We start from the raw sequence: 23,681 nt of genomic DNA, 5'->3' as shown, positions 1-23,681 counted from the left end.
CTCTAATCAATGTTAATACAGGTTGCTCATTAAGATAAGACAATAATTCACTATTCTTCAAAATGTTCTTATCAAGAAATATTCCTATACCTGGGACCCCATCATTGAATATCTAAAAATGCCAAAATGATTGTAATGAACTGAAACACACTGAACTAAAACACCATCAAAATGGTGATATATAATAACTAAATAAACACGTTCTCACATGTGTTCCTCCAGAACAAAAGGCAGTAATATCATCCGTAAATAATACCGACTTAATTCTTTTGTGACTTTGCAGATGTCATTGATGTACAAGTGAACCGCTTTGGCCCCAGTGTTGACCCCTGGGGTACGCCACACATAATATTTAAACATGCAGATGTGTGTTCTCCTAGCTTTACATATTGCTTCCTGTCAGGTAAGTAGCTTTTGACCCAGTTCGAAACTAATCCTCTGATTCCGTATATTTCTAATTTTATTATTAGGATGTCATGGTTGATTGTATCGAAGGCTTTTGTCAGATTCATGAATATTGCGGCTGCAGACTTCTATGATCTGTAGCATTGGTGATTTCCTCCGTAATTTTAATAAGCAGCATAATATACAAGCAATTCTGTAGATCTACGTTTATGCTAAATAGTTAAAATGTTTATGGAGAAAGCATTTCAGAGAGTATATTTTGTCAATGTAAGTGTGTTATTGGTTTTGTCCAAATATGCCACTGGGCTCAAGCTCAAATCCGAAAAGTCCAATGAATCACAACAACATTGCCTTCATCATCAGGAGTAACAATCCGACGTTGTGTACTCACCGCAGAGGAAAAAAGCCACAAGCAGGTGACGGTCAGCTTCCAACACAAAGGCTTCATCTTGGACCGGCAAACATCCGTTCAGTGGACTCAAGGAGGATGCTTTCACTGAGAGCCTCCAGAAGAAGTACAGGACATTCTGCAATGAGACCCCCCCCCCCCCCCCCCTACTTCTACTTCTCCCTCAACGAGCACACATACAGTCCACACACATCTCTGGTGTGCTCAGTCTGACAGCAACCCACTGTCATTGAAAACATTTAAAACCACCATGAGCCTGCTAAAGTGGATTCATCCAAATAAGAGGATTTGTACAAATGATACTGACAAGTCAGCTAATATTCTGACAAATCCTAAACATCCATATTCGTGGAAAGTCATTACATTAGCAACAACCAGACAAGGTTTTTTAAAAAGCTGGACATATAACTATAATGTTAAAAAAATTTAATTGAACTTTTCTTTCAATTAATGTTAAAATCTCATCTTGTCTCAGACCCAATCTGATGTGATCAGATGTGACATAACTGGAGCCTATCCCAGCTGTCTTCGGGCGAGAGGCGGGGTACACCCTGGACCGGTCGCCAGCCAATCACAGGGCACATATAGACAAACAACCATTCACACTCACATTCATACCTATGGACAATTTGGAGTCGCCAATTAACCTAGCATGTTTTTGGAATGTGGGAGGAAACCGGAGTACCCGGAGAAAACCCACGCAAAACATGCAAACTCCACACAGAGGGTGGGATTGAACTCGGGCCTCGTAGCTGTGTGGTCTGCGGCCTAACCACTCAACCGCCGTGCAGCCGGGAGAAACTATATATAATAGTATAACAATATACTGTAATGTATAAAAAAGGTATACCAAATGTATAAACATGTACCAATATGAGTTTTAAATAATTAGTTTTCTGATTTTTTAAACCTTATTAATAAGTATACAAAACAGTAGCAGAAGCCAAAAAGCTAAAAAAAAAAATTCTAATAACATGACACATCACACCCACTCTGCTGTGGTTGGTCACACTTCCGAGGGCATAAGAAACACTTTTTGTTACTTGAGTAGACTATAAGCTGGATACAGTGTTCCACGTCTTTCAGAAAAATTTAAATTTATGAATGAAAAATTTGGCCAAAAAATAATTAACAGATTTTTAATTTTAGAATGCTCTGTTATTCATTCTTAGAACACATTTTCACATAGCAAAACAAAATCATCATCAAAGTCCATTATCAATAATGAATCTGTGTTTTTTTGGAGAGTGGGCAGTACCAAAAAAAGATGTAAACCAGTCTCTGGGTGGTCTCCACAAAAAGATCAGTCCATATTAATAGTTCTCATAAATTTGATCATGTAGTGATTAGAAGGGTAATATTTGTCAATAATTCTGAAGGATACTTTCTTAATCTTGTTAGTCATTAAGAATTTACGTCATTAAGTAGTGCGGCATCATCCACAACTTGTTCCAGTCAATGTCATACACTCGTTGCATCTGAGCAAGGCATTAACAGTGGCCCTGCTGTGACGTCAACTTCCTGTTTCCTCTGGTGGCCAGGGGCAGCATTACAGCGTCAGCCTCCATTTTCTTCAACCATTCAGAGAAGGAGTCATTAGTTTTAGCTTGAGCTCACAAACACAATTGAAATAGTGTAGAAAGAGGTGCAGAATCTGGAAGATCTAGAAATATTTGTAGATCTACTATAGCTGTCCACAACTCGATACAAAGCGACAAAAATTAGCATAATAGCTCCCCTTTAAGAATTGCTGGATTATTACCTAGTGTGCGCAATGCTTTGTGGGTAATGCAGTGTGAAGCAAGTGGAGTAGTTCATGTTTCCAGTAAAATGTGGGCTTCTCACATAACATGAAGGAGTTCACATTCAAGTTCTTTATTTACAAACACGTTGTGCTTGTGAATGAAAGCATTTTACATTGTGATTCTGTCCTAGTCCAGCAGGTAGCAGTGGTGCTACTTTTACAGACGCCAACAAACACCACCATATGAAATAATTGTCAACATTCGGACTTTTTATAGTCGAAAACTTACCCTGCGTTTTGTTAATAGCAAACACCATTAGTGACAACAAAAGCTATGGTATACATGGTATGTCAGTATACATTTTTCCACATATTAGAAGGCTTTTTGGTGGAGTTGTAGAAATGATAAAAGTAATACTTTACCACATCAAGTCAGACAGTATGATATCTTTTGACCTATACTATTGAAGTGTTTTTTTATTATTATTTTTTAGGTCACAGTGATCTCTTGTAGCAGATTAAAGGGGAAGTACCCCAGCTTGCGTCCAGTGCTGACCTTCAAGTAACCACCTTTCTCATCCCCTTTCTTCACCACAATCTGAAAGGCAGGAAGACAACATCACACAGCCTGATAGTAAGAAACAGTGCAGAAGTCGTTATTTTGCTCACACTTACATACTTTAGCAACATAAAACTAATATAACATGATAATGCATGCTTATTTTACCTGATCTTTTTTCAGTGTGATTTGTCCCATTTCTCTGTTCCCGACAAAAGAGCGCGTCACCTTGTAAACCCTCTCAGAGGCACGCACTTTAATGAGGTAGTTGGTGGGGAAATAGCCACTCTTCTCCCCCATTTTACCCTGGAAACATAGCGGGCAACTTATTTTTAATGAATTTTATTTACTGCTGTATATCTATAAAGACCTCACCCTCCACCACTCTTCATTGGAGTCATCCAGCACTGTGATGCGATCACCAGGGCTAACACAACAGAAAAACATCAGTAGCTCCTACACATTACTTACTGTGTTATTATATTAAATTGATTAGCCTAGCATGACATTAAAAAAATGTGTATTATACTTACTGAAAGTCAAGATCATCCTTTTCTATGGCTTTGAAGCGGTAGAGGGCCAGGTAGTAGTGTGACTGGGAGAAGGTTCCTTTGGTCTGTTGTCAAAACGGTACAGATGCAGTTTTATCCATGCAAATATCGAAACAGTACCACACTCTACTGCACTACACAACACAGAAAGGCCAAGGGGCAGGACCACATTTCTTCATGGTCTCCATTATTCACTTAGTTATTCATAAGGAAGCGTATCAAAGTTTTTTAACACAACAGACATGAGTTTATTACACTAGACATGGATACTTATCCTCACAGGAGGTGCTGGAGCCTATCCCAGCTGTCTTCTGGTGAGAGGCGGGGTACACCCTGGACCGGTCGCCAGCCAATCACAGGGCACATATAGACAAACAACCATTCACACTCACATTCATACCTATGGACAATTTGGAGTCGCCAATTAATCTAGCATGTTTTTGGAATGTGGGAGGAAACCGGAGTAAATGCAAACTCCACACAGATGGCCAAGACTGGACTTGAACTCTGGTCTCCTAGCTGTGAGGCCTGCGCTCTAACCCCTTCTGCGCCGTGCAGCCCTACATTTAATGTATGTTAAAAATTCAACATGTTTTTTGCTTACTTTTTCATCTGCTTTTTCTCCTCCTTTTTCCTTCTTTTCTTCAGGCTTCCCTGTGTGTCACAGTAAGAGTCAGTCATCAATATTTCCATGAAGGTACAGTATGTGAATACTGCAAAATTCTATGCTGGACTTATGTAAGTAATTAAAATACCTTCTCCTCCATCCTCATTCTCTTTAGGCTGTTGATTTTCATCTTCCTCCTCCTCCATCATCATGAGCATCTTGAGAAAAAAAATACTTTTGATTGTACTACCGCTTATTGTACATGTTATTAATTTGAGCATCTCCCTCGCTTACATTTTTTTTGTCATTTTCATTCTTTTTGCGCTCCTTGTTGGCCATGATGACGCCCACTCTCAGTGTGTCAAAGACAGGGTCGTTCCTGTTGGGATTGTCTGCTCAGAAGAGATGATAGGGATATTATTGTTATTACTACGCTCCATAGGCACAATGTGTTTTATGTTTGGTTGAATGTTGGGTGGACCCACTTGGATCTGGTTGGTCACTGCCATACAGAGGAGAGCTGTAGGCCCGTCTGAAGCCGGGGGGCTAAAAAGAGCAACAGCAACAAAAGGTATTGGTTGCATTTATGTAATAATGATATTTGCATGTTGAGTGGTACTTGTAGTGGAACTTCTAAATATTGCTGTAAAATTTAAGAATGAACCAGAAAAAAATACACTGGGTCCCCATTTATCACCACGTGTTTTTGCTTTTTCTTTGGCTTTTTTTGTGTATTTCTCCAGATTTTCTCCCAGTCTGTGTTTGCCAGTGCCCTGTACTTTGCTATGGTTTGTTGGTCGTGAAGCACCAGCAAAAACAACATAAACCAGATGGACAAACTGATCTGGAAAGGCGAACAAGAATTCTCTAACAGACTCCTGCAGTTCCGTTCACACAGTAAATGCTCCATGACGACAACCACAGAAAAGGAAATTGAACTTATTGTGGGGTAAGAAAACCAATAGAAAAATCCATACAGCTGTTCCACTGTGTATTGTTTTTTTTGCTCAGTCATTGATATTGTTATTATCAAGTAGCTTGACATGAGACAAAAGACACTTACTATTTTACCAAAGCATTTCTGGAACTCAACATAGGACTGACATGAATGGTGGATGTTGGTCTTGCAGTTTTTACACCTCAGAGCAAACTTGTTGTTCACTAAAGATAGAATCAAAAAACAATGATTGACACAAAGATTGCGCAATGTGAACACAACATTTCCCGAGATACATACAAACGATCATGCGAGCGCAGACGTCACAGAACTTGGGTTTCTTGCAGTAGTGGTCCTTGAACTTGTGAGGTTTGTCATTGACACGGACCACAGGTGGGGGAGGTTCCGGTTCCTTTTCCTCCACCTCCACTTCTTCTTCATATATGAAGTAGACCTGCACATATATATACACTGTAGAGCAGGGGTCTCAAACTCAATTTACCTGGGGGAGACTGGGCCGCATCAGGTTTTCCAAAAAAAAAACCGCATTTATTAAAAACAAAAAAATTTTAAAAACTTCGCTTTGGTTCCAATTTTCTACAAGAAAAGCTCTGATAAAACATTCCACTGTTCTCAAATATCTTACTTTTTATTTTTCTACACAAAATTAGATGAAAAATAAATAAACAAATCAAGAATCAATGAGGTAAAAAATACATAAAAATAATAATGATAATAAAACGTCAAGTAATAAAAACTTAAGAAACCACATATAGTTGGTGGGTAGACAAATTATTTTTTTCAGATTAAAATGAACAAAGCATTATTAGAGCCCTGTAGACATGACAAAACACGACTATAGTCACATTTATACTCTTTTTATTTACAACATATTGCGCAACTGCAGGGTCTTGAGACACATGCTAACTCGCAAACTAGAGAGCTAGCGACCTAAACGGTAGCCTTCAAGTTATTTCCTTTAAACTTAAATAGCCAAAAACTTACCACTTCCACACGGATAGGGAGGATAACTATTAACAGTTATTTAACCTTTAACATGAACATTAATTAAACGTAATATTTTTTTCTGGGTACATGATACCATACAGCATCCATATCAAACTTGCGTGGGCCGCACTATCATTAAACTTTCATTTCAAGGCGGGGGCCTCAAACTAGTGTCCTGCGGGCCACATTTGGCCCACGGGCTCACGTGGCCGCGAGACCGCTGCTGTAGAGTGTCTGGCTTGGGATCACGAATTTGGTCATCTTGCATGTGAAACATTCCCCTTGGATAATGCTCATTTTAAATGGAGACTGGGCTACAAAACCAAATAACCTCCAGGCTCTCTGATTAGTGCCGGGTCAAAAAGCATTGGCATCACCAGCCATGGCTCGAGATAAAGCCCGCTGAGATCAAGATCTAGTTTACTAGTTTTGACATGCATTACTTTTTTTCTATTTGAATTGAACCCCATTTTAATTCCCACTTGGAACAAAAGAAACATGTTGTAGGTTGTATTTATTATCTAAATCGACATCATCACCGCTGCGTTCCTGTTCCTGTTCCTGCTGGTGGCTATTTAATACAACAAGGTTAGCTTGACACAGCCGCTGTCACTCACCGTATCGCCGTCCTCCCTCACCACATTGTCAGGGGCCGGAGGGTTGTCATGGATGTCCACAGAATTTTTGTCATCCTCCCTGATAGATAAGATAAAAATATGCCACACAAAAATTGAGCTTTTGAGTTTTACAAGATATACCGAAATAGAAAAAATAGCATCAAATTGCATTCTCATTTCAATATACATTTTTAATGTAACTATTTTTCACAGAATGGCCATGACACAGGGTTTTATTTTTACCACCTCACAAATGGAAGCTGGATGACTTCTCATATAAATAGAAAGATACAATTAGTAATGTTTTGACAAATAATTGGAGAACACTGAATTATTCTCATTGCATGAAAAAACAAAAAAAATTGAATAAATCTTGCAAGTATACTCACTGGTCCATGGTTGTGTTGTCACTGTCACGACTGTTCCACCTATAATAATATAAAGTACATATACAGTATTCACAGTGATCATATATTGTTTTTGTGTTACTTGTACTTAATTTAATATATTATTACTACATATATTTTATTTTTTTAGCGTCAGGATTTTATATATAACATACTGTATAGTTTTATTTTTTATCATTGAAATGTATCAGGATTTTATATATAACATACTGTATAGTATAAAAATATACTGAGCACAAAATGCATTTTTTCAATGAAACTTTTTATTATTCACCATAAGAAAGACACTGGGCAAAAATTGCATACATGGCAGAGTTCCAAGATGAAAACCACTGCTGAACAAAAAGATCATTAAGGCTCATCTCATTTAAGAAAAACATTATTCCACCAGTAAAATATGGTGGTGGTAGTGTGATGGTCTGGGGCTGTCTACCTGAGCTGAGTCCTATTGAGATGCTATGGCTGGAAAACCCTCGCAGTGTAGCTGAATTACAACAATTGTGCATAAATGAGTGGGGTAGAATTCCTCCACAGTAAACATTTGATTGCAAATGTTGACCTTTTCACACAGGACCATGTCGGATTGGCGTTTTTTCTTTCCTTAATAATAATACGTTTCATTCAAAAACTGCATTTTGTGTTCAGTTGTGTTGTCATTGAGTAGTTGTTCAATGATCTGAATGGTCTTTTTTTTTGTTTTTTTTTTAAATATTATCCAAGGAGAGGTTGCACTGACCCACAGACACGGACACGCTGCACTTGTGCACTTGACCCAAACTATTCTAAGTAAGTGAAATTGAATCTCATCACAGCCCTAACAATGTGTGCTGCACTATCAAATGACAAAATCCAACTTTTTCCCTGTTGTCTTTTTATGCAGTTTTCCAGTGTTTATCATTATCCAATCAGTGTTTAATACAGCAACATACTGGAACATAGCACACTATTTTAATGGAACGCTACATGCTAAACTGGCAATAGTACAGTATCTTATTACACATGTAAAAAGAGATCAAAAATGCGTACCTCTTTTATGTGAAAAGCGGGTGCTAGATCAGTCCTTCAGGAGAGGGGGTGGGGGTCTAAGTCCGTCAACCCAGTTGACCCACCTCAGGACACTTTGTCAGCGTTAACGCTCTCTATTCTTGTCCCTTTAGGAGATTTTCCACCCTGATTTCCAGGTCCAAGTGTGAGTAAGGTTGCCTGTATATTGGCAGACGATGTACGATGGTGTTTGAATGAGTGTTTACGTGAATGCCAAACTGAGCGCTCATGTGTCAAACTTGACTGTTGGGGACAGCTGGGGACCTCAGATGGTGGACCCACCGAAGATGAGGAGAAATTAGACACCTTCTCTTGCCCTCTGTCTGCTTAAAATGCCCCTCTTTGGATCCCCACAGCAGGGAATTAAGATTTACTGTTAAAATGTTTGCCTGTACGGTTTTATAGCAGACACAGTTTGACCCTGGAACAGGCGATTTCCCATTATATTGTTTCCTAGGGCAAATATGGTTTCAAAATGAATAATTATTAAAATATATAAATATTTAGCTTGAGGCATAGTTAAGAGATTTTTCTAGGGGCCACATTGCAGACATTCCAAAAAGGTAAAAAAATAACTATCTATTGTAGATAGATATAGTAGACACACAAAGCATATTATTATTATCAGTTATGCTGTTTTGCTAGTTTTATTATTTTTTGTGTTATTTTCTTGTTTAATTGTATCTGTCGAAGGTGCCGGCGGGACAGTAAAAATAGAGGTGTGGGCCACACATTGAAAATCATTGGTGTTTTTAGAAAATCAGCTTCAAAAATATTAGTCGCTCAAAAGTTTTTAGCTGAATTCGTGGGTTTGTGTGAATTCATCCATTTTTTTTATAATTAATTTAATTTGTGCAGTGATATGTAAGTAAATACCCACAAATGACGAAGAACGATTATGTAACTACATGACCGTGTATATTTAACACGTATTATATATTTATAAACAAAAGCTCATCATCTTATAAATTAAAATACATAAAAATACATTAAGTGTACAATATTTCAGGTTAGTTACGTATTCATAATGACGTTTTCTTGAAGTTTTATGTACGTTCTAATAGAAGGCTACAAATCTCCCGTTGCATGCTGGGTAAAACGTTTCCCCGGAGCTGCACAGTGCGCATGCGTGACAGAAAACTCCATTATTATTTTTTAAAGATGGGAATCTTAAAATAAAAAAGGCAACTGTGCAATTTGGGATTACATGACTCGTACTAGTTTTTTGGAATACATTATTGGAACGCAAGACGGCCGCAGAGGACCGGTGTTCGACGTGGCTAAGTGGAAAGCGGCAGCGGGACATCCTCCACTCCTGTCGGGACACTTCCAAACAAATCAAGTAAATTCACTGAGCTAGCGCTGCTATGTTAGCCGCTACGCTCTGTTAGCATTTTAGCCCCTTAACCCTCGAAAGGGCGCCGTCAAATTGGAAGCCTTATTGCCCCCCTTTGTTTGTACATTCAACTTGCACACGTTGTTCACACGTTGGCCGTTCGCCGCATTAATACGCCACCAATTCCGCTGGAGAGTGCTTCTTTATGTTTGTGTGAGCCGTCAAAAAGCATCCATTTGCTAGCTCAAGCTAACGTGATTCTCCCGCGGAGCCAAGCGAAAGGCGAAGACTTCAAAAACTTCGCCAGCACAAGACGCGTCTGAAGCCGCGAAAGGTGAATACATTCATCCGGGCGGAGCCCTGGAACCTTTTATTTCCTTACACTTGACTTTGTTTGTGGTGTTTAGTTGTGTGTTGAAACGGTTGCACATTGTGGTGGCTAATGTGCAAGACTTGTGCAAGAGGATTGTTTTTGTACGCCTGACAGCTGTCACGACAACAGTGCAAACTGGACGCGTATGCTAGCTTAGCTGTTAGCCTAGCATTTTAGCTTATCGAGTTTTTATTATTTTCTACCATGACTGTGCACTTTTGGTGATGTATTACTTAAGGATTATCTTATTCGATTCAGCTAGCTTTGTTAAAGCGTGGATATTTTGTGGTAAATCTATTTTATTATGCAGCTGGACACCCATTACAGCAGGGGCCTATCTACATAACACACCCTCCCACCTTCCAAGTAGCCTCTGGTAAACTTGTAATGTTTCATCTTCGTGTGCGTGTGTGAGTGTGTATGTCATGAGGTGTTTTTTCAAGTGGCTTTGCATCATAGCATGTGGCGAGGATTTTTATATTTTACCCCCCATATTAGCACATTCCTACTTCCCACGTTACATAATCCACCTCCACGTTTCTTTGGCAGGCTCACCATCTTCATTTCAGCTCAGCTTCTCTGATGTGAACCGAAGACAACACATCTGCAGGATTGCCTGGGGGGCACTTTTGGACACTAAGTTTTAAGTGGCGCGCTTCTAACCAACCACCAGCATGTTCACCCGGCAGTTGATACCCTAGCCAAACCTGAACCTGGCTTCTCAAAGATGACAAGGTACACTTTGGACACCATTTGTCTACTGTTTGCTCTGCCAGTATGATTTCTTTGGTGAAGTATTATTGCAGACCAGAACCAAACAGGGGGGCCAAGACTGCATGAAACAGGTCTTGGTCCGCCTACCAGTGGATTCTAGCCCTGAGTGATGTAAGTGTAAATGCCGACTGCTCCAACAAACCTAAACGTTCCATACGATATTCTCAAATGTGACCGTAACCAGGCGATGCATAGCAACGCCCAACAGAAAGCTGAGTGAAAACGATCCAAAAATAGCATTTAAAGGGTCCCTGACATGATTCATCAACTTTGCTTGGATATAATATATATTTTTTGTGATTCCGTTTGTTGTTATTATATTTTATAATTGTTTGCAGCCAGCCATGATGAACTATCTCGCAGCTCAGCCTCATTTCCATAAGTGACATAATCGGGGTAACACCTCTCAACAAAAGCAGAGTAAACAAACGCTTCTCGAGGTAGATCGTCGACTTAATTCTGTATATTTTTCATCAAAATAGTAGTCATGCCAAAATGTTGTGTTGCTGCTGGATGTTCATCATGTCCGAGTGATACTGTTAAGTTTTTCTTTTCCATAAGAGGAAGGTTTAAGATAGCAGTAAATGAAGCAAGTGCAGAGAACAAGGGACAGATGGATGCCCACCTCAAGTTCTGTTTTTTGCAGTGATCATTCTACTGAATATTGATGTCATTTTTTTGTTGGCGTTACCAAATTTATGCACCTGCCTACTTTTGTTTAAATAATTATTGCTCACTTTCTGTAAATCCTATAAACTTAATTTCACTTCTCACTTTTGTGGTCTGCTATATGATATATATATATATATAACTGCCATAGCTGATCCCAACAAGTACTGATTTATAAAGGAAAATCTTGAATATTATCAGGGGTGCCCAAACCTTTTCATACCACTGTATCTTATATATCAACAATGTACAGGGACCCTTTAAAAGTAAAGTAGTTAAATATAACTGGCTTTTTAAGCGAAGATGTTGTGTTAATCTTTTTTTTTTTGGAGTTGATGGCCGCCTTCTGCAGCACATCTCTGGAAAACGATTAACTTATTCTAGTTTATGTCCTCTTTGTTACATCCCAGCTAGTAACCAAAAAAATCTGTTTAGAAAAAATGCTAAAAAAATGTTTCTGGTGCATGAGGTCATTGTACGCCATTTCCACCATCCAATCAAAACACAACATAATGCAAAATGCTTAACTACAAGTCTGATTACTGTTACTTTAAGACGTTACTTTGTTTGAGCAGTCCACACATGTTGGCAGCTTGGTTGAGGCCATTATAATATATATATATATATATATATATATATATATGTGTGTGTGTGAATATGAATAGAGGTAAGCTACATGGATTCATAAAAGGATTCATTTTTAAATTATACTCTTGTCATACATTCCAAGCTACTGGAAGGCTGCAGCGACAAAATGATGGGAGGCAGTGACACAGGCAGTGGGGACAAGGAAGGGGCGGTCACCACTGCGATCCACATCCCCATTGGCTGGCAGAGGAGAGCGGATGGCGGCCAGGTGGTCTATGTCAGGTGAGTTGTTCTGTTCCAAAATGTTAACTGCTGAATCTATTCCACATGAGAACATAATAAATTGAGCTTTTTTTTGATTTTGTTCAGTCCCAGTGGCACTTCCCTGTCCTCCCTGGATGAGGTGAAGACCTATCTGTTGACTGATGGAACCTGTAAATGTGGTCTAGAGTGTCCACTTGTCATCCACAAGGTAAATCTGTTTTGCTAGCTTGTGGTAAGACAATTGTGTTTGGTGAGAATGGACAAAAACATGGAGAAAATGCACATATAGTGGAACCTCAATTAGCATCCGCCGTAGTTAGCATATTTGCAAAAATGCACAAAATCATTTTTTCAGGTTAGCGTCATCTTGTGTTATTACTCCACTTTGTGAGTCCAACCGTGTTGTTAATGTGTTCTTATCACACAACACAATGACAACCAAAACCAGAAGCCCGTCTATGAAGTTATTAGTGTCTGTTAAAGGGGACATATTATGTTTTTTATAAATGTATTTAGAATGTTGTATTCTTGTGTTAAACGATGCTAAATTTTCAGATAATGATATTTGCCCATTTGGAAGTTTGGGATGGCTTAAAATGCCCCTTTATGATGTCACAGAGGGGCGGACTTTCTTATATGGGCATGTCTGTAAGCCAGATAAGCGGTTATCGTACATCCTTACTATTTTGTAATCCCCCCAAATAATATATTGCAATGATCTGAAAAGCATCTAGTTGGTGATGACGAGTGGTCTCTTCTGTCTTCCATCAGGTTTTCAACTTCTCCGTGGGAGTGAGGGTTGAGCAGCACAAGCAGCCTTTAGGCAGAGCAGAGCAGGACATGACCAAATTGTGCAACCATCGCAGGAAAGTGGTGGCAATGGCCGCCCTGTGTCGCAGTATGCAGGCGTCACAGCTGCCCTTTACCCACCTTCAACAGCCAGGTGAGGCCATGATCACCACAGTGCAAATACAGTTAATTTGCACTGTTTATACATGAACATACAAATACATAGATACATGAATAGGAATGATTCAAAGGGTATTTTTCTCAAGCTGATATTTAGGTGGAGCTACTCATGACTGAGTCCTACTGAGAATTTAAATAAATACACATTCTCCACACAAGGAACACACTTCTGTGTCCATCCTTCAAAATAAGAGCGCAGTTTGCTCCATGTCTGTGTAAACAAAACTCAAGTGTCTTAAATATATTCCATATGCAGTTGGAATTGCATGGGTGACTACATCTTCATTAATCACAAGCAAAGGCATTAGTTTGTCAAATGTAGTAGCAATGTAGTAATAGTAGTAGTAATGTACAATAGTAGTAATGTGTGCAGAGGCTGACATCCCATTAGAAAATGTAACCACTTTGTTAGCAATAAATAATTTCATTCATTCATTTTCTACCGCTTCTTCTCACGAGGGTCGCAGGGGTGCTGGAGCCTTTCCCTGCTATCTTCGGGCGAGAGGAGGGGGGTACACCCTGGACTGGTGGCCAGCCAATCACAGGGCACATATAGACAAACAACCATTCACACTCACATTCATACCTATGGACAATTTGGAGTCGCCAATTAACCTAGCATGTTTTTGGAATGTGGGAGAAAACCCACGCATGCACGGGTAGTACATGCAACCTCCACACAGAGATGGCCGAGGGTGGAATTGTACCCTGGTGTCCGAGCTGTGAGGTCTGCACGCTAACCACTCGACCGCTGTGCAGCCCCAATAAATAATTTGAGACAAATAATTTTTATACAAGACTGAATTAAAATGTTATATTGTCATATCGTGATATATGCTAAGGTCCATAGCGCCCAATCCTATTTTATATTATTTGTTTTACTAAAATCATGGTATATAATGTATACAATGATTTTACTGATCCGGCTCACTTGGAAGTAGATTTTCCTCCATGCGGCCCCTGAGCTAAAATGAGTTTGACACCACGACCCTTCATCATCATAAAGTGGATTTTATGATGATTATTTTAACGTGTCGTTCATTCATTTTTTTTTCCAGAGGTTAGCAGTGGAATGGACAGTTGGAATCCAAAGAGGGCTCTTGGTGAGCGTGACGAAGAGGACCGGGGCGTTGACCATCCCAAACTCCGTCCAGCTCCTGCTCGACCGCAGACTGGCGCACACCCGAACCCCTGCGCCAGCCCTACTTCCTCCCACCAGTTTATTTATCCTTACAATGGTTCCTCACCAGGTCCCCACACAGGCACAAACTCCCCGCATTCCCTGGATGCTTTGCGAAGGATTCAGCATCATCCCCTTCCTCTATCCATGCCCGCTGCCTCTTCCACCCACCCCTCATTTGCCGCTGCCCAAAGGTCACCACGCACTCCCACCCCTCAAGGTCAAAGAACGCCCAAAACCCCCGAAACCCCTGCTTCCCCTCGGCTAAGGCCTCTATCGTCACCTCCTTCATCATCACCTAATAGCTTTGTAGTAGGAGGAAGAGTAGCACAGAGTCAAGGTCAACATGGGGTCACAAGTGGAGGCTCTCCTCTCTCCCCATCTCCCATACTCTCTCCCTCTGTCCAGAACATGAATTGTGTGTCTCCACATCAGCGGTCCCGCCATCCTTCGGCCTCTCCTTCTCCTCTCTCTGAGCAGGGTGTAGGTTGTGGTGCAGCAGCAGAAGGACCGACGGGGAGTAATTTACCACAAAGGAAGAAGTCTTGCTCCTCCTCTCCTCACTCCCCTCTCCCTTGCCGGTCCCCGAATCCCAACCCTAACCTCTCCAAGTTCAAGCTGGAGGACATCTTGGAACATTTTAAGAACTCTGGCAGCAATAGCACTAATAACCACCACCTCTCTCCGAGCCCCAACTTACTGACCAACCGAAGCAGTAGCAGCCCTCATGCCCCCTCTCTGAAACCCTCAAAGGGCACAGCGAGTCCCAGCACAGGACCACTAGGTTTTGCCTTGAACGCTGCGGGGCTGCCCGTCGGGCCGTTTGTGAACCACCACAGCCACCAGGGCAAGCTTCTGCCGCCGACAACTTCCTTTCCTGCAAGTAGTCTCCTCTCGGCAGCTGCGAAGGCTCAGCTCACAAGCCAGGTGACCCTGAGCCAAGGTCAAATGAGCTCACCCCCGCCCTCCCTGGAATTCTTGACAGAAGCGCAGCAAAAACAGTCGACAAACGTAACAAACGGCACTTTACAGAACAGCCATCTTACCCTTTCCACCGCTGCCACGAGGCCTCATTATCCTTCCCTCGCAGCAGCCTCTTCTGTCCTCTTCCCTTCGTCCCAATCCCTGGCCCAATCCCTGGCTTCTACCTTGCCGCACCTGCCTCCCAAAGCGGAGCGCAATGCATCGCACAGGAAGAGGCAGCGGCGATCTCCTACCGTGCTCAGCATGATCAGAGACACCCAGAAGCTGACCAACAGGCCACCGCGGAAAACCCCGCCAGGAGACTGCATCCCGGCTACCGCTATGAACCTGTCATCCGCGGCTTTCCCACACTCTTCCTCTACCTCGGATAGTGTCACGTCTGAGCACCATCATCCCACATCCAAGCTCTCGGCTCCCAGACAGACGGCGCATCTTTCCCCGCCTCCTCCACGACAATGCCAGGCTGTTGATGTCACTACAGGCCTGGTGCCACCCCACCTTGCTGTGGCTCCTCCAACCCAGCCCCTTTCTGCTTTCTTACACCTGCTCAGTGTACAGAATGCTCACGCCTCGGCTTCTAATCCTGTTGAAGGGAGTGAACACACTAAGATGCAGAGACTCTCACCCGGTTCTGTTACCCCTCATTTCGGTGTCAACAACCCCCCGCCTTCGTCGCCGTGCAGAACCAACAACACTAACACAACACTATTGGTTCAAAAGGCACTTTCTCCCCCTCGCACCTCTGTTCATTTCAGATCAGTGCATTCACAATCTGAGCCTGTGAAGTCTAGTTCTCTACAAAGACATTCTCCTACGTCCTCCGTGCCGTCGCCATCAAATTTAGCTTTACATAGCCGCAGCCCGTCTCGGCATATGACCCCATTAGACAGGCATCAACCAACCGAGAATCACATTTCCACACCTGACTCGCGGGTGCTTTCGCAGGAAGCAATGCCGACCGAGATGATGGTCAACAACGGCACATCCACAGCTGAATTGAGTCCCTCACAAGGCAGCGGCGTTTCTGTGGCACCGCCCACCTCGCCAAAGCCTCTTGATCTTAGCAACCACGTTCTGGCCCTTCTCGCAGCGTCGTCTACTGCATGCCAGGAGGACGGCAGCTCCTCTGATCATCTTGCAGATGTAGTGATGTCTTCCCAAGAAAATCTCCTACCGGGTGAGTATATTTTTAAGGATTCATGCGTAAAAATGTTTTTGATGTGTTTTTTTTTTGTAAGCTAACAAGTATAATAGTCAAGGGATGGCCCAGGGCCAAACGCTTAGCTTTTTTTTCTCCTAAATGAAAACAGAGAAAATGTATTATCAGGATTTTAATAATGATCTTTAAATTAAGTCATTATTTTGAGAATATGCTGAGGGCAAAAAATGTCCCCCCGGCTGCACTTTGAACACCCCTGATATAGGGTTTTTCATGCTATGTGTTTTCTTTTCTAGGCTCGGAGGAGTCTGGATTTGTGGTCTCCAAGAGCCTCCCATCAGCAAAACCTCTGGCGTCCACCAGCCCAGAGGCCGTTGTCTCCTCTCAGCTCGGGGAAGACAGTCCCGACACCCCCTCGGCTCTGAGCGACCCGACTGCCGCTTTACCTCTGGCAGAGGCCTTCCCTTTCATGAACCAAGAACAACTGCTCCAGCTGTTGTCTTCCACAGGAGGCCTGCCATCCATCCTGGATCCTGCAGTCCTGTCTTCGTTACACCTCGAAGGGTTGTGGTTGGGTGGGCAAAACGCACAGATACCTCCTCCTGCTGCTGCAGTGCAGACTCTTTCCGAGCAGCAGCCATTATTGATACAAGCAGAGGCGCAGCAGCACAGTCAGGATCCGCAGCAACAGAAGCAGCAGCAGCAGCAGATGAACGGCAGTCCTCTCTTTCCCTTGTTGCCCTTGTTAAGCAGCGTGCAAGGGGACTTACCTCTGAATCTATTGGGCCTTCTGAACCCAATCCCGCCTCCTGTTTCAACCACAGGACAGGAAGCTGATTTGGGTCTGACGGAGAAACCGAGCCTTCAGGCTCTGCTCATGGCCTCCTTGCTGCTCGGGCAGCAGCAGGCGCCATTGTTACCCCTCTCTGGACTCGGCCAGCTGGGTCAGGTCAGCTTGGAAGTTCCTCTCCAGCACCCGCCGCAGATTCCCGCCACTTTGGAGGGCCTCACGCTAGACAAGACCGCCGGTCTTTTAGATCCAACAGCTCTGCACGGAGCGGGGCTTTTGGAGGTTACCCAGGGACTTCCCCTCCCTCCTGGAGCGGAAGGATCTATTCAAGCTCTGCAGTCTCTGCTCCTTCCTGCTGCTCTTCCTCCTCACCCAACTACCTTCTTGCCTCTTAGCCCCGCCCTCCTCGCAGCTGCTCTGAATGCAGCTGACCTATCCCATACTCATTTGGGGCCTGCACAGCAAACCCAAAATACCCAACCTCAGGTAGGTTCACCCTTCTCCTTGGGTTCTTTCCTCTTAACTCATCAATATCTAAACCAGTGACCTTACAGTACTTACTGGTTCTTTTCCATCTACTAGTCAAATATTCCCATGTTTTCCTAATGATGAGTATTTACTGTGTCTAAATGCATATGCATGTGTGAATGCAGAGAATGCATTGAAGCGTCTAGCATTGCTAAAACAACAAATCTAATGGCGGCCTCAGGCAGGGGTTTCAAACTTTTCACTGAGAACCGCATTTAAGAAAAATGAAAGGATGTGGGAAGCCACTTAAATACATTTTACACATTAAAAATGCCAAAACCAATCCATTTCGGTCAGTCTATATACAAAACTACAGTATCTGAACATCCACATAATGTTGTAGGTTATAGATAATCTACTTATACAGTGCTGTAAAAAAATTGTTTGCCCCCTTCCTGATTTTTTATTTTTTTGCATGTTTGTCACAATTAAATGTTTCAGATCATCAAACAAATTGAAATTTTAGTCAATACAGCCTTGTGCGTCAAGATTTCATGGTTCTATTTATCACAGCAAGTCTATCAGGTTCGGAAGAAGCAAAACAGCGCCAGACCATCACCGTATTTTACTTCTGATATGTTTTTCTGAAATGCAGCGTGACTTTTTTTCTAATGGTTGAGTAATGATCACTCACCGTAAGTGAGGCCTGTAGTTCTTTGGTTGTTGTGGGGTCCTTTTATGACCTCTTGGATGTCATTGCTGTGTTCTTGGGGTAATTTTGGTTGCGTGGCCTGTTATGGAATGGTTCACCAATGCTCCATTTGTGGATAATGGCTCTCACTGTGGTTCACTTGAAATGTTTTTTTTTTTTTTTTTTTTTTTGTCCATTTTAGTCATAAAAAGATATAAAAAATTCAGGAAGGGGGCAAACACTTTTTCACTTTTTTTAAGAGTATTCATAAGGCTAATTAAATGTTTTTGCACCATACTGTGGTTTTTTTTAAAATGTAACTTTCCCACTGCAAAACTCTCCAGGAACTGTCTGATGCTGGTGTGGACACCCTCATCCCCCTTTCTCTCCAAGGCAAGGACAACCCCATTCTCCAGCAATTACTTCCCACTTTGCTCAACCCTGCCGTATTAGGTGAGTTTTTATGTCCCAATGTGACATGACAGGTGACATGACACCGAAATAACAAGTAATGCTCTCCATTATAAGCGGGTGCATAAGTGATAATGACGCATTTCTGTGTAGGAGACATTTCCTCCATCACGGGGCTCCATAACATGGTGGGCATCGGGGCTGGTTCAATCCTACTACCCCCGGTTCAGACCTCATCTTTGGGCATGCCTCTTCTCCAAGGCCCTGATGGAACCATCAACTTGCTCAACAACGTACAGGTCAGTGACTGATCTTATTAAAAGTCTTGGGCCAGATCTACTCACTCACTGGCGGCCCCTGCAAAAATGTTTATTTTGATGGCGGAATCTTTGTTAATAAAGTTAATTGTTTGTATTCCCCCCCCAGCTAAACCTTGCACCCTCCTCTGAAGAAAAGTCCAACCCCTTGCAGGTAGCACACAGTCCCGCCCCTCACGAAGACATTCCAGCTACTCAGATCTCTCCTGAAGGGGTTGCCAGTCCTGCTCGGACGCCGGCCCAAGAACCTAGCCAACCTTCACAGCGGGGGTCCGAGGGCAGGGCGGTAATCGACCCCTATACCTCTTTTATGGACACAATTTACAACTCCTTCCTACAAATTAACGCGAAAGAGCAGGAAGAAGGGGTCCACTCTGGGCCATCTGACCCGTCGTCACCTTTCTGTGCCTTACCGCCCGTCTCCTTCCCCATGGAGCACGACACCCTCTCCACTCCGGCCCCCACTCAGCACCAGGCAAGTGCCCCCGTGTCCCTTAGTCCACGGCGGGCCTGCTCCCTGAGAAACCCTGACTTGTCACGACTCAGTTTAGAAGCGGCGGCCCACTCTCCGGCCCAGGGTACGCCCAAACCCACCGAGGATGGGGCCACGTCCCCTTTGCAAAGAAAACCAGTCATGGTGGAGGGACACACCCACCCGGAGCCACCTTTGCCATCCATATACTTGGAGGAGGCAAAGACGGACTGCACCGGGCCGGCTGCTGCAGTGTGCCCCTATGCTGAGGCAGGCGTGGAGAGGCAGGCGGGTTATCTGAGTCCCAGTGACGGTTGCAGTAGGAGGCCCACTGGGGACTGTCCTGGGACTTTGCTGCACAGTGAGCAGGGAAGGGTAAGTGTCTGCTGGTTCTGTTATTTATGTATTTATTTGTAAAGTCAGGCACATGCTTTATATGACACAGGGGTTTGCAGTGTCCCCTCAACCTGAAAAATAAAAATAATATCATTAATAATCATAAAAATATAAATTCATTCATTCATTTTCTACCGCTTTTCCTCACGAGGGGGGTGCTGGAGCCTATCCCAGCTCTCTTCGGGTGTGAGGCGGGGTACACCCTGGACTGGTGGCCAGCCAATCACAGGGCACATATAGACAAACAACCATTCACACTCACATTCATACCTATGGACAATTTGGAATAAAAAAAATTCTAATAAATAAAAATTGATATAATTTATATACAAGTATAGGCTGCACGGCGATCGTGTGGTTAGCGCGCAGACCTCACAGCTAGAAGACCCAAGTTCGATTCCACCCTCGGGCATCTCTGTGTGGAGTTTGCATGTTCTCCCCGTGCATGCGTGGGTTTTCTCCGGGTACTCCGGTTTCCTCCCACATTCCAAAAACATGCTAGGTTAATTGGCTACTCCAAATTGTCCATAGGTATGAATGTGAGTGTGAATGGTTGTTTGTCTATATGTGCCCTGTGATTGGCTGGCGACCAGTCTAGGGTGTACCCCGCCTTACGCCCGAAGACAGCTGGGATAGGCTCCAGCACCCCCCGCGACCCTCGTGAGGAAAAGCGGTAGAAAATGAATGAATGAATGAATTAATAAAAATAAATTACTGACATAGTAGGCTTGGTCAGTTCCTGCCTTATTTTTGGTTTAAAAAAATGTACCACCATTAGAAATCCCCACATTTTTGCATTTATGTCTGTATGCTTCATTGTTTTTTCATCATTGCATTGTCATGATTTCTGCGGTGGTCCTTGAATCCACCATAATTGCTTGATTATGTCTTTACCCAAGGAACAATCAGGAGCAGTGTCTGGAGCCCGACGAGGCAGAAAAAGGAAACAAACGTAAGGGATCATCCTTCACTGAAACAGGCAGCGTGGGTGCAATGTTTAGTTGTCTAATTACACACACTGTTGTCAGGCTGCAGAATATGTTGGAAGACTTCAGAGACGTGGATGCCACCACGGCACTGGAGGACACGAAGGCAACGGTATGACTCACTTGTGTTGCCAGATAATGATACAATAATTGCTGTGATTGCTGTACATTGACTATCAAAAGTATATCCAAGTTTACTTTCTATAGGACAAAAGTCTGCATTTCAATGATCTTTTCTTTCCGTCTTCCCACAGACGGCCCTCTTGAAGCCCGACACGTCGGCCCGTGGCAGGCGGAGGCGAGGGGCAAGGTCTCAGAGGCAGTGAATAGTGGAGGTATCTGTCCGTCTCAGCAATCACAGGCACCGCTTCCGCCACTATTGTCCCCGTCATCTTTAAAACCTTTTTCTTAAAAAAAAAAAAAATCCTCAAACTCAGCTGCACTAATGAATTATGCTGTTGTCGTGTGATCTGTTACTATGGCAACCAGCAGGAGGGGGGGAAAAAGCATAGGAAAAGAGGTCTAGTCTGAGGGCGTGTGGGGGGGGGGGGTCATAGAGAACAAAAGTGGTTATTTTCTCACTCTTCTAGGGTCTAGTTGATGAAATGATGGTTGTTCGGTGACATCAGAGGTCTCCTCAGTATGTTAGCATCATATCATTTTTACACTTAAAACACACCGAAAAAGTAAGAATACTCTTCTCATCGATGTTACTGTGAGTCAGGATGAAGCCCATCTACTTGAATCATGCTCTCTGTGGAAAATGTGTGTGTGTGCGTGAGTGTGTGTGTGTGTCTTTTTTTATAATGTTGATTGTGTAGGACACCTGTGCTATTGCTGAGCCCCCTCACTGTCAAAACATGCTTTTGTTGGATTCATTAATAAATGTAATGAACTACTGTAAATGCTCTAATTATAGCCAGGGTGGTTATTTACCTAAATTGGTATTATTATGGGCTGGAATCAGGCTGTAATTGGTAACAGTTTTTTTTTTTTTGCTCTAATAATGATTTTGAGTGCATGAAAAAGTGGAAGGTAAAAAATAGCTTGTTGTCACAAGCAGCAACAGAACCAATGTTGAGTTATAATGCCAGTTGTACGAGTTATAATGACTTTATTGTAAATAACAGTACAGCAAGTATAACAACATTTTTAAAGTGAATGCAGACATAAACTACTCCTGATACGTAAATACAGTCACTGCCATTTTGCCGGGTTAATTTAAACCAAAAAAAAATGACGTACATCAGGAGGTTGTCTTCAGCTACTGTTAATGCCAATTTTGCAAGTTTTGGTCGTTATTTGATTTTGTAGAACCACTCAGCTGGTGCCTTTAGGGCACTGAAATAAAGTGGAAGAATGGAGGCACTAATTTGAGCATTTATAGTTGATCTTTTTTTTGTAAGAAAGGACACACTCCTAATGTTTTCAGATGGTGCTGAAACAATATTAGATGTATCTGTTTTTAGTTTCCTTTATGCCAATCAGTCACTTTATAGCCATTTAATCATATTTTTTACTCTCCGTTAACAAAGCAGTACACCCCATGATTGATTGAACAAACAGTAAGGAGTCTCAAAAAAAAAAAAAAAAGCTGAGAGCCATGATGTCTTATGTGGATTTGTGTTTTTTTGTCTAAAAACTGTAAATTTTTGGTATAATGTCCTTTTCTGTTTGTCACCTCACTCAGACTACCCTTCCTTGACCTGACCTGAAAAATACTGGCTGTATTTAAACAACAACAAAAAAAAAAACACGAAAGGAAAAAAAAAAAGTGAAAAAGAAAGCATATTATGCAATTTCTATACACTTGGAGATGTGTACATATGTACAGTTAATGTGTTTTATTTTGATTTTATATGGTTTTAGAAGAAAGAGATGAGCATACAATTGTGAATTTTTCCACCCTGGGAATATTTTTATCATTCTCCACAACCCCACACCCCCTTCCCTTTTGCTTTTAATGCTTATGTTTAAAAAGAGACAAATTGTGGAAAGTAGCTTTCTTTTTTTTATATGGGAGTCTTTTTTTTATTTAATATTAAACTATTTACAGAAAATCTTATACTGTCTTGTTGCAATCATATAACAATGAGTTCTACACACTAATAATTATGACTGTATTATGGCAAGTACAACAGAAATGTTTTTTTAGAAAAAGAAAAGAATTATGTGCATGAAAGTCCAGAAGATGTCCAGCAGGAAATATTGTGGTTGTCTGTTTTACTCAATTTTTTGAGTACTTCAAGTTTTTTTTTTTAAGTATACATTGACTAGATTTTTTGCAGGTGCAACCAATGTGGGCGGTGAGTAAAGTTTTCATTACAATTCTTCCTCTAGAAAAGGTTGAAAGTCTGAACAGAAAATATGGTCTGTTTTGTTAAATTACATTTTAGAAAATATAAACAAGTACAATGAAAAAATATTTTAATATATGCCCTACTGCAATATGCTAATATAATTTCTACTATGTTACACTATACTGCACTCTGTGTGTATGCTCGTGGCCCCGCCTCCACCCACAGGTTATCCTCACGAGGGTCGCGGGGGTGCTGGAGCCTATCCC

General features: G+C 42.1%; 3 protein-coding genes across 12 annotated transcripts in view; 1 reads left to right on the top strand and 2 right to left on the bottom strand.

Annotated features, from left to right (window-relative positions):
• The window catches only part of LOC131136783 (neurexophilin-4-like), a 6,482-nt gene extending 5,562 nt beyond the window's left edge, over positions 1–920 (bottom strand). The window contains exon 1 of the mRNA XM_058084026.1: positions 797–920. Coding sequence (XP_057940009.1) covers positions 797–853 — 57 coding nt within the window. The 5' untranslated portion in view covers positions 854–920. The remainder of the gene's footprint in view (positions 1–796) is intronic.
• Positions 1–23,681, top strand: part of mbd6 (methyl-CpG binding domain protein 6) — a 24,488-nt gene extending 807 nt beyond the window's left edge. For 2 of the 10 annotated variants that reach the window (XM_058084014.1, XM_058084015.1), the window contains exons 2-20: positions 284–334; positions 769–3,192; positions 4,317–4,365; positions 4,451–4,846; positions 5,019–5,224; positions 7,965–8,030; positions 8,402–8,433; positions 10,547–10,732; positions 12,171–12,310; positions 12,398–12,500; positions 13,064–13,235; positions 14,320–16,602; positions 16,881–17,860; positions 18,878–18,986; positions 19,098–19,243; positions 19,371–20,108; positions 21,029–21,081; positions 21,158–21,227; positions 21,370–23,680. In XM_058084014.1, the coding sequence (XP_057939997.1) occupies positions 12,195–12,310; positions 12,398–12,500; positions 13,064–13,235; positions 14,320–16,602; positions 16,881–17,860; positions 18,878–18,986; positions 19,098–19,243; positions 19,371–20,108; positions 21,029–21,081; positions 21,158–21,227; positions 21,370–21,441 (4,842 nt within the window). In that variant the 5' untranslated portion in view covers positions 284–334; positions 769–3,192; positions 4,317–4,365; ... (4 more) ...; positions 10,547–10,732; positions 12,171–12,194 and the 3' untranslated portion in view covers positions 21,442–23,680. The other 8 variants (XM_058084021.1, XM_058084013.1, XM_058084018.1 and 5 more) reach the window with 8 other exon arrangements.
• On the bottom strand, positions 2,719–8,714 carry stac3 (SH3 and cysteine rich domain 3). The gene is made up of 13 exons (XM_058084025.1): positions 8,271–8,714; positions 7,227–7,265; positions 6,838–6,916; positions 5,513–5,666; positions 5,339–5,436; positions 4,761–4,821; positions 4,570–4,667; positions 4,424–4,493; positions 4,273–4,322; positions 3,651–3,733; positions 3,493–3,544; positions 3,286–3,423; positions 2,719–3,156 (listed from the first exon to the last, which is right to left on the bottom strand). Exons 2-13 carry the CDS (start codon positions 7,232–7,234, stop codon positions 3,049–3,051), a joined length of 999 nt encoding a protein of 332 aa, XP_057940008.1. The 5' UTR covers positions 7,235–7,265; positions 8,271–8,714; the 3' UTR covers positions 2,719–3,048.

This window comes from Doryrhamphus excisus, chromosome 10 (assembly GCF_030265055.1).
Source record: "Doryrhamphus excisus isolate RoL2022-K1 chromosome 10, RoL_Dexc_1.0, whole genome shotgun sequence".
NCBI lineage: Eukaryota > Metazoa > Chordata > Actinopteri > Syngnathiformes > Syngnathidae > Doryrhamphus > Doryrhamphus excisus.
This window is presented reverse-complemented; position numbering and strand designations above follow the sequence as displayed.

Excerpts from the sequence above, each read along its gene's own strand:
- stac3 (XM_058084025.1), bottom strand. Across the intron at positions 3,545-3,650 it reads AAGGATGATCTTGACTTTCA|CCCTGGTGATCGCATCACAG; the intron begins GTAAGTATAATA and ends CTGTTGTGTTAG. Across the intron at positions 3,157-3,285 it reads TCACACTGAAAAAAGATCAG|ATTGTGGTGAAGAAAGGGGA; the intron begins GTAAAATAAGCA and ends CCTGCCTTTCAG.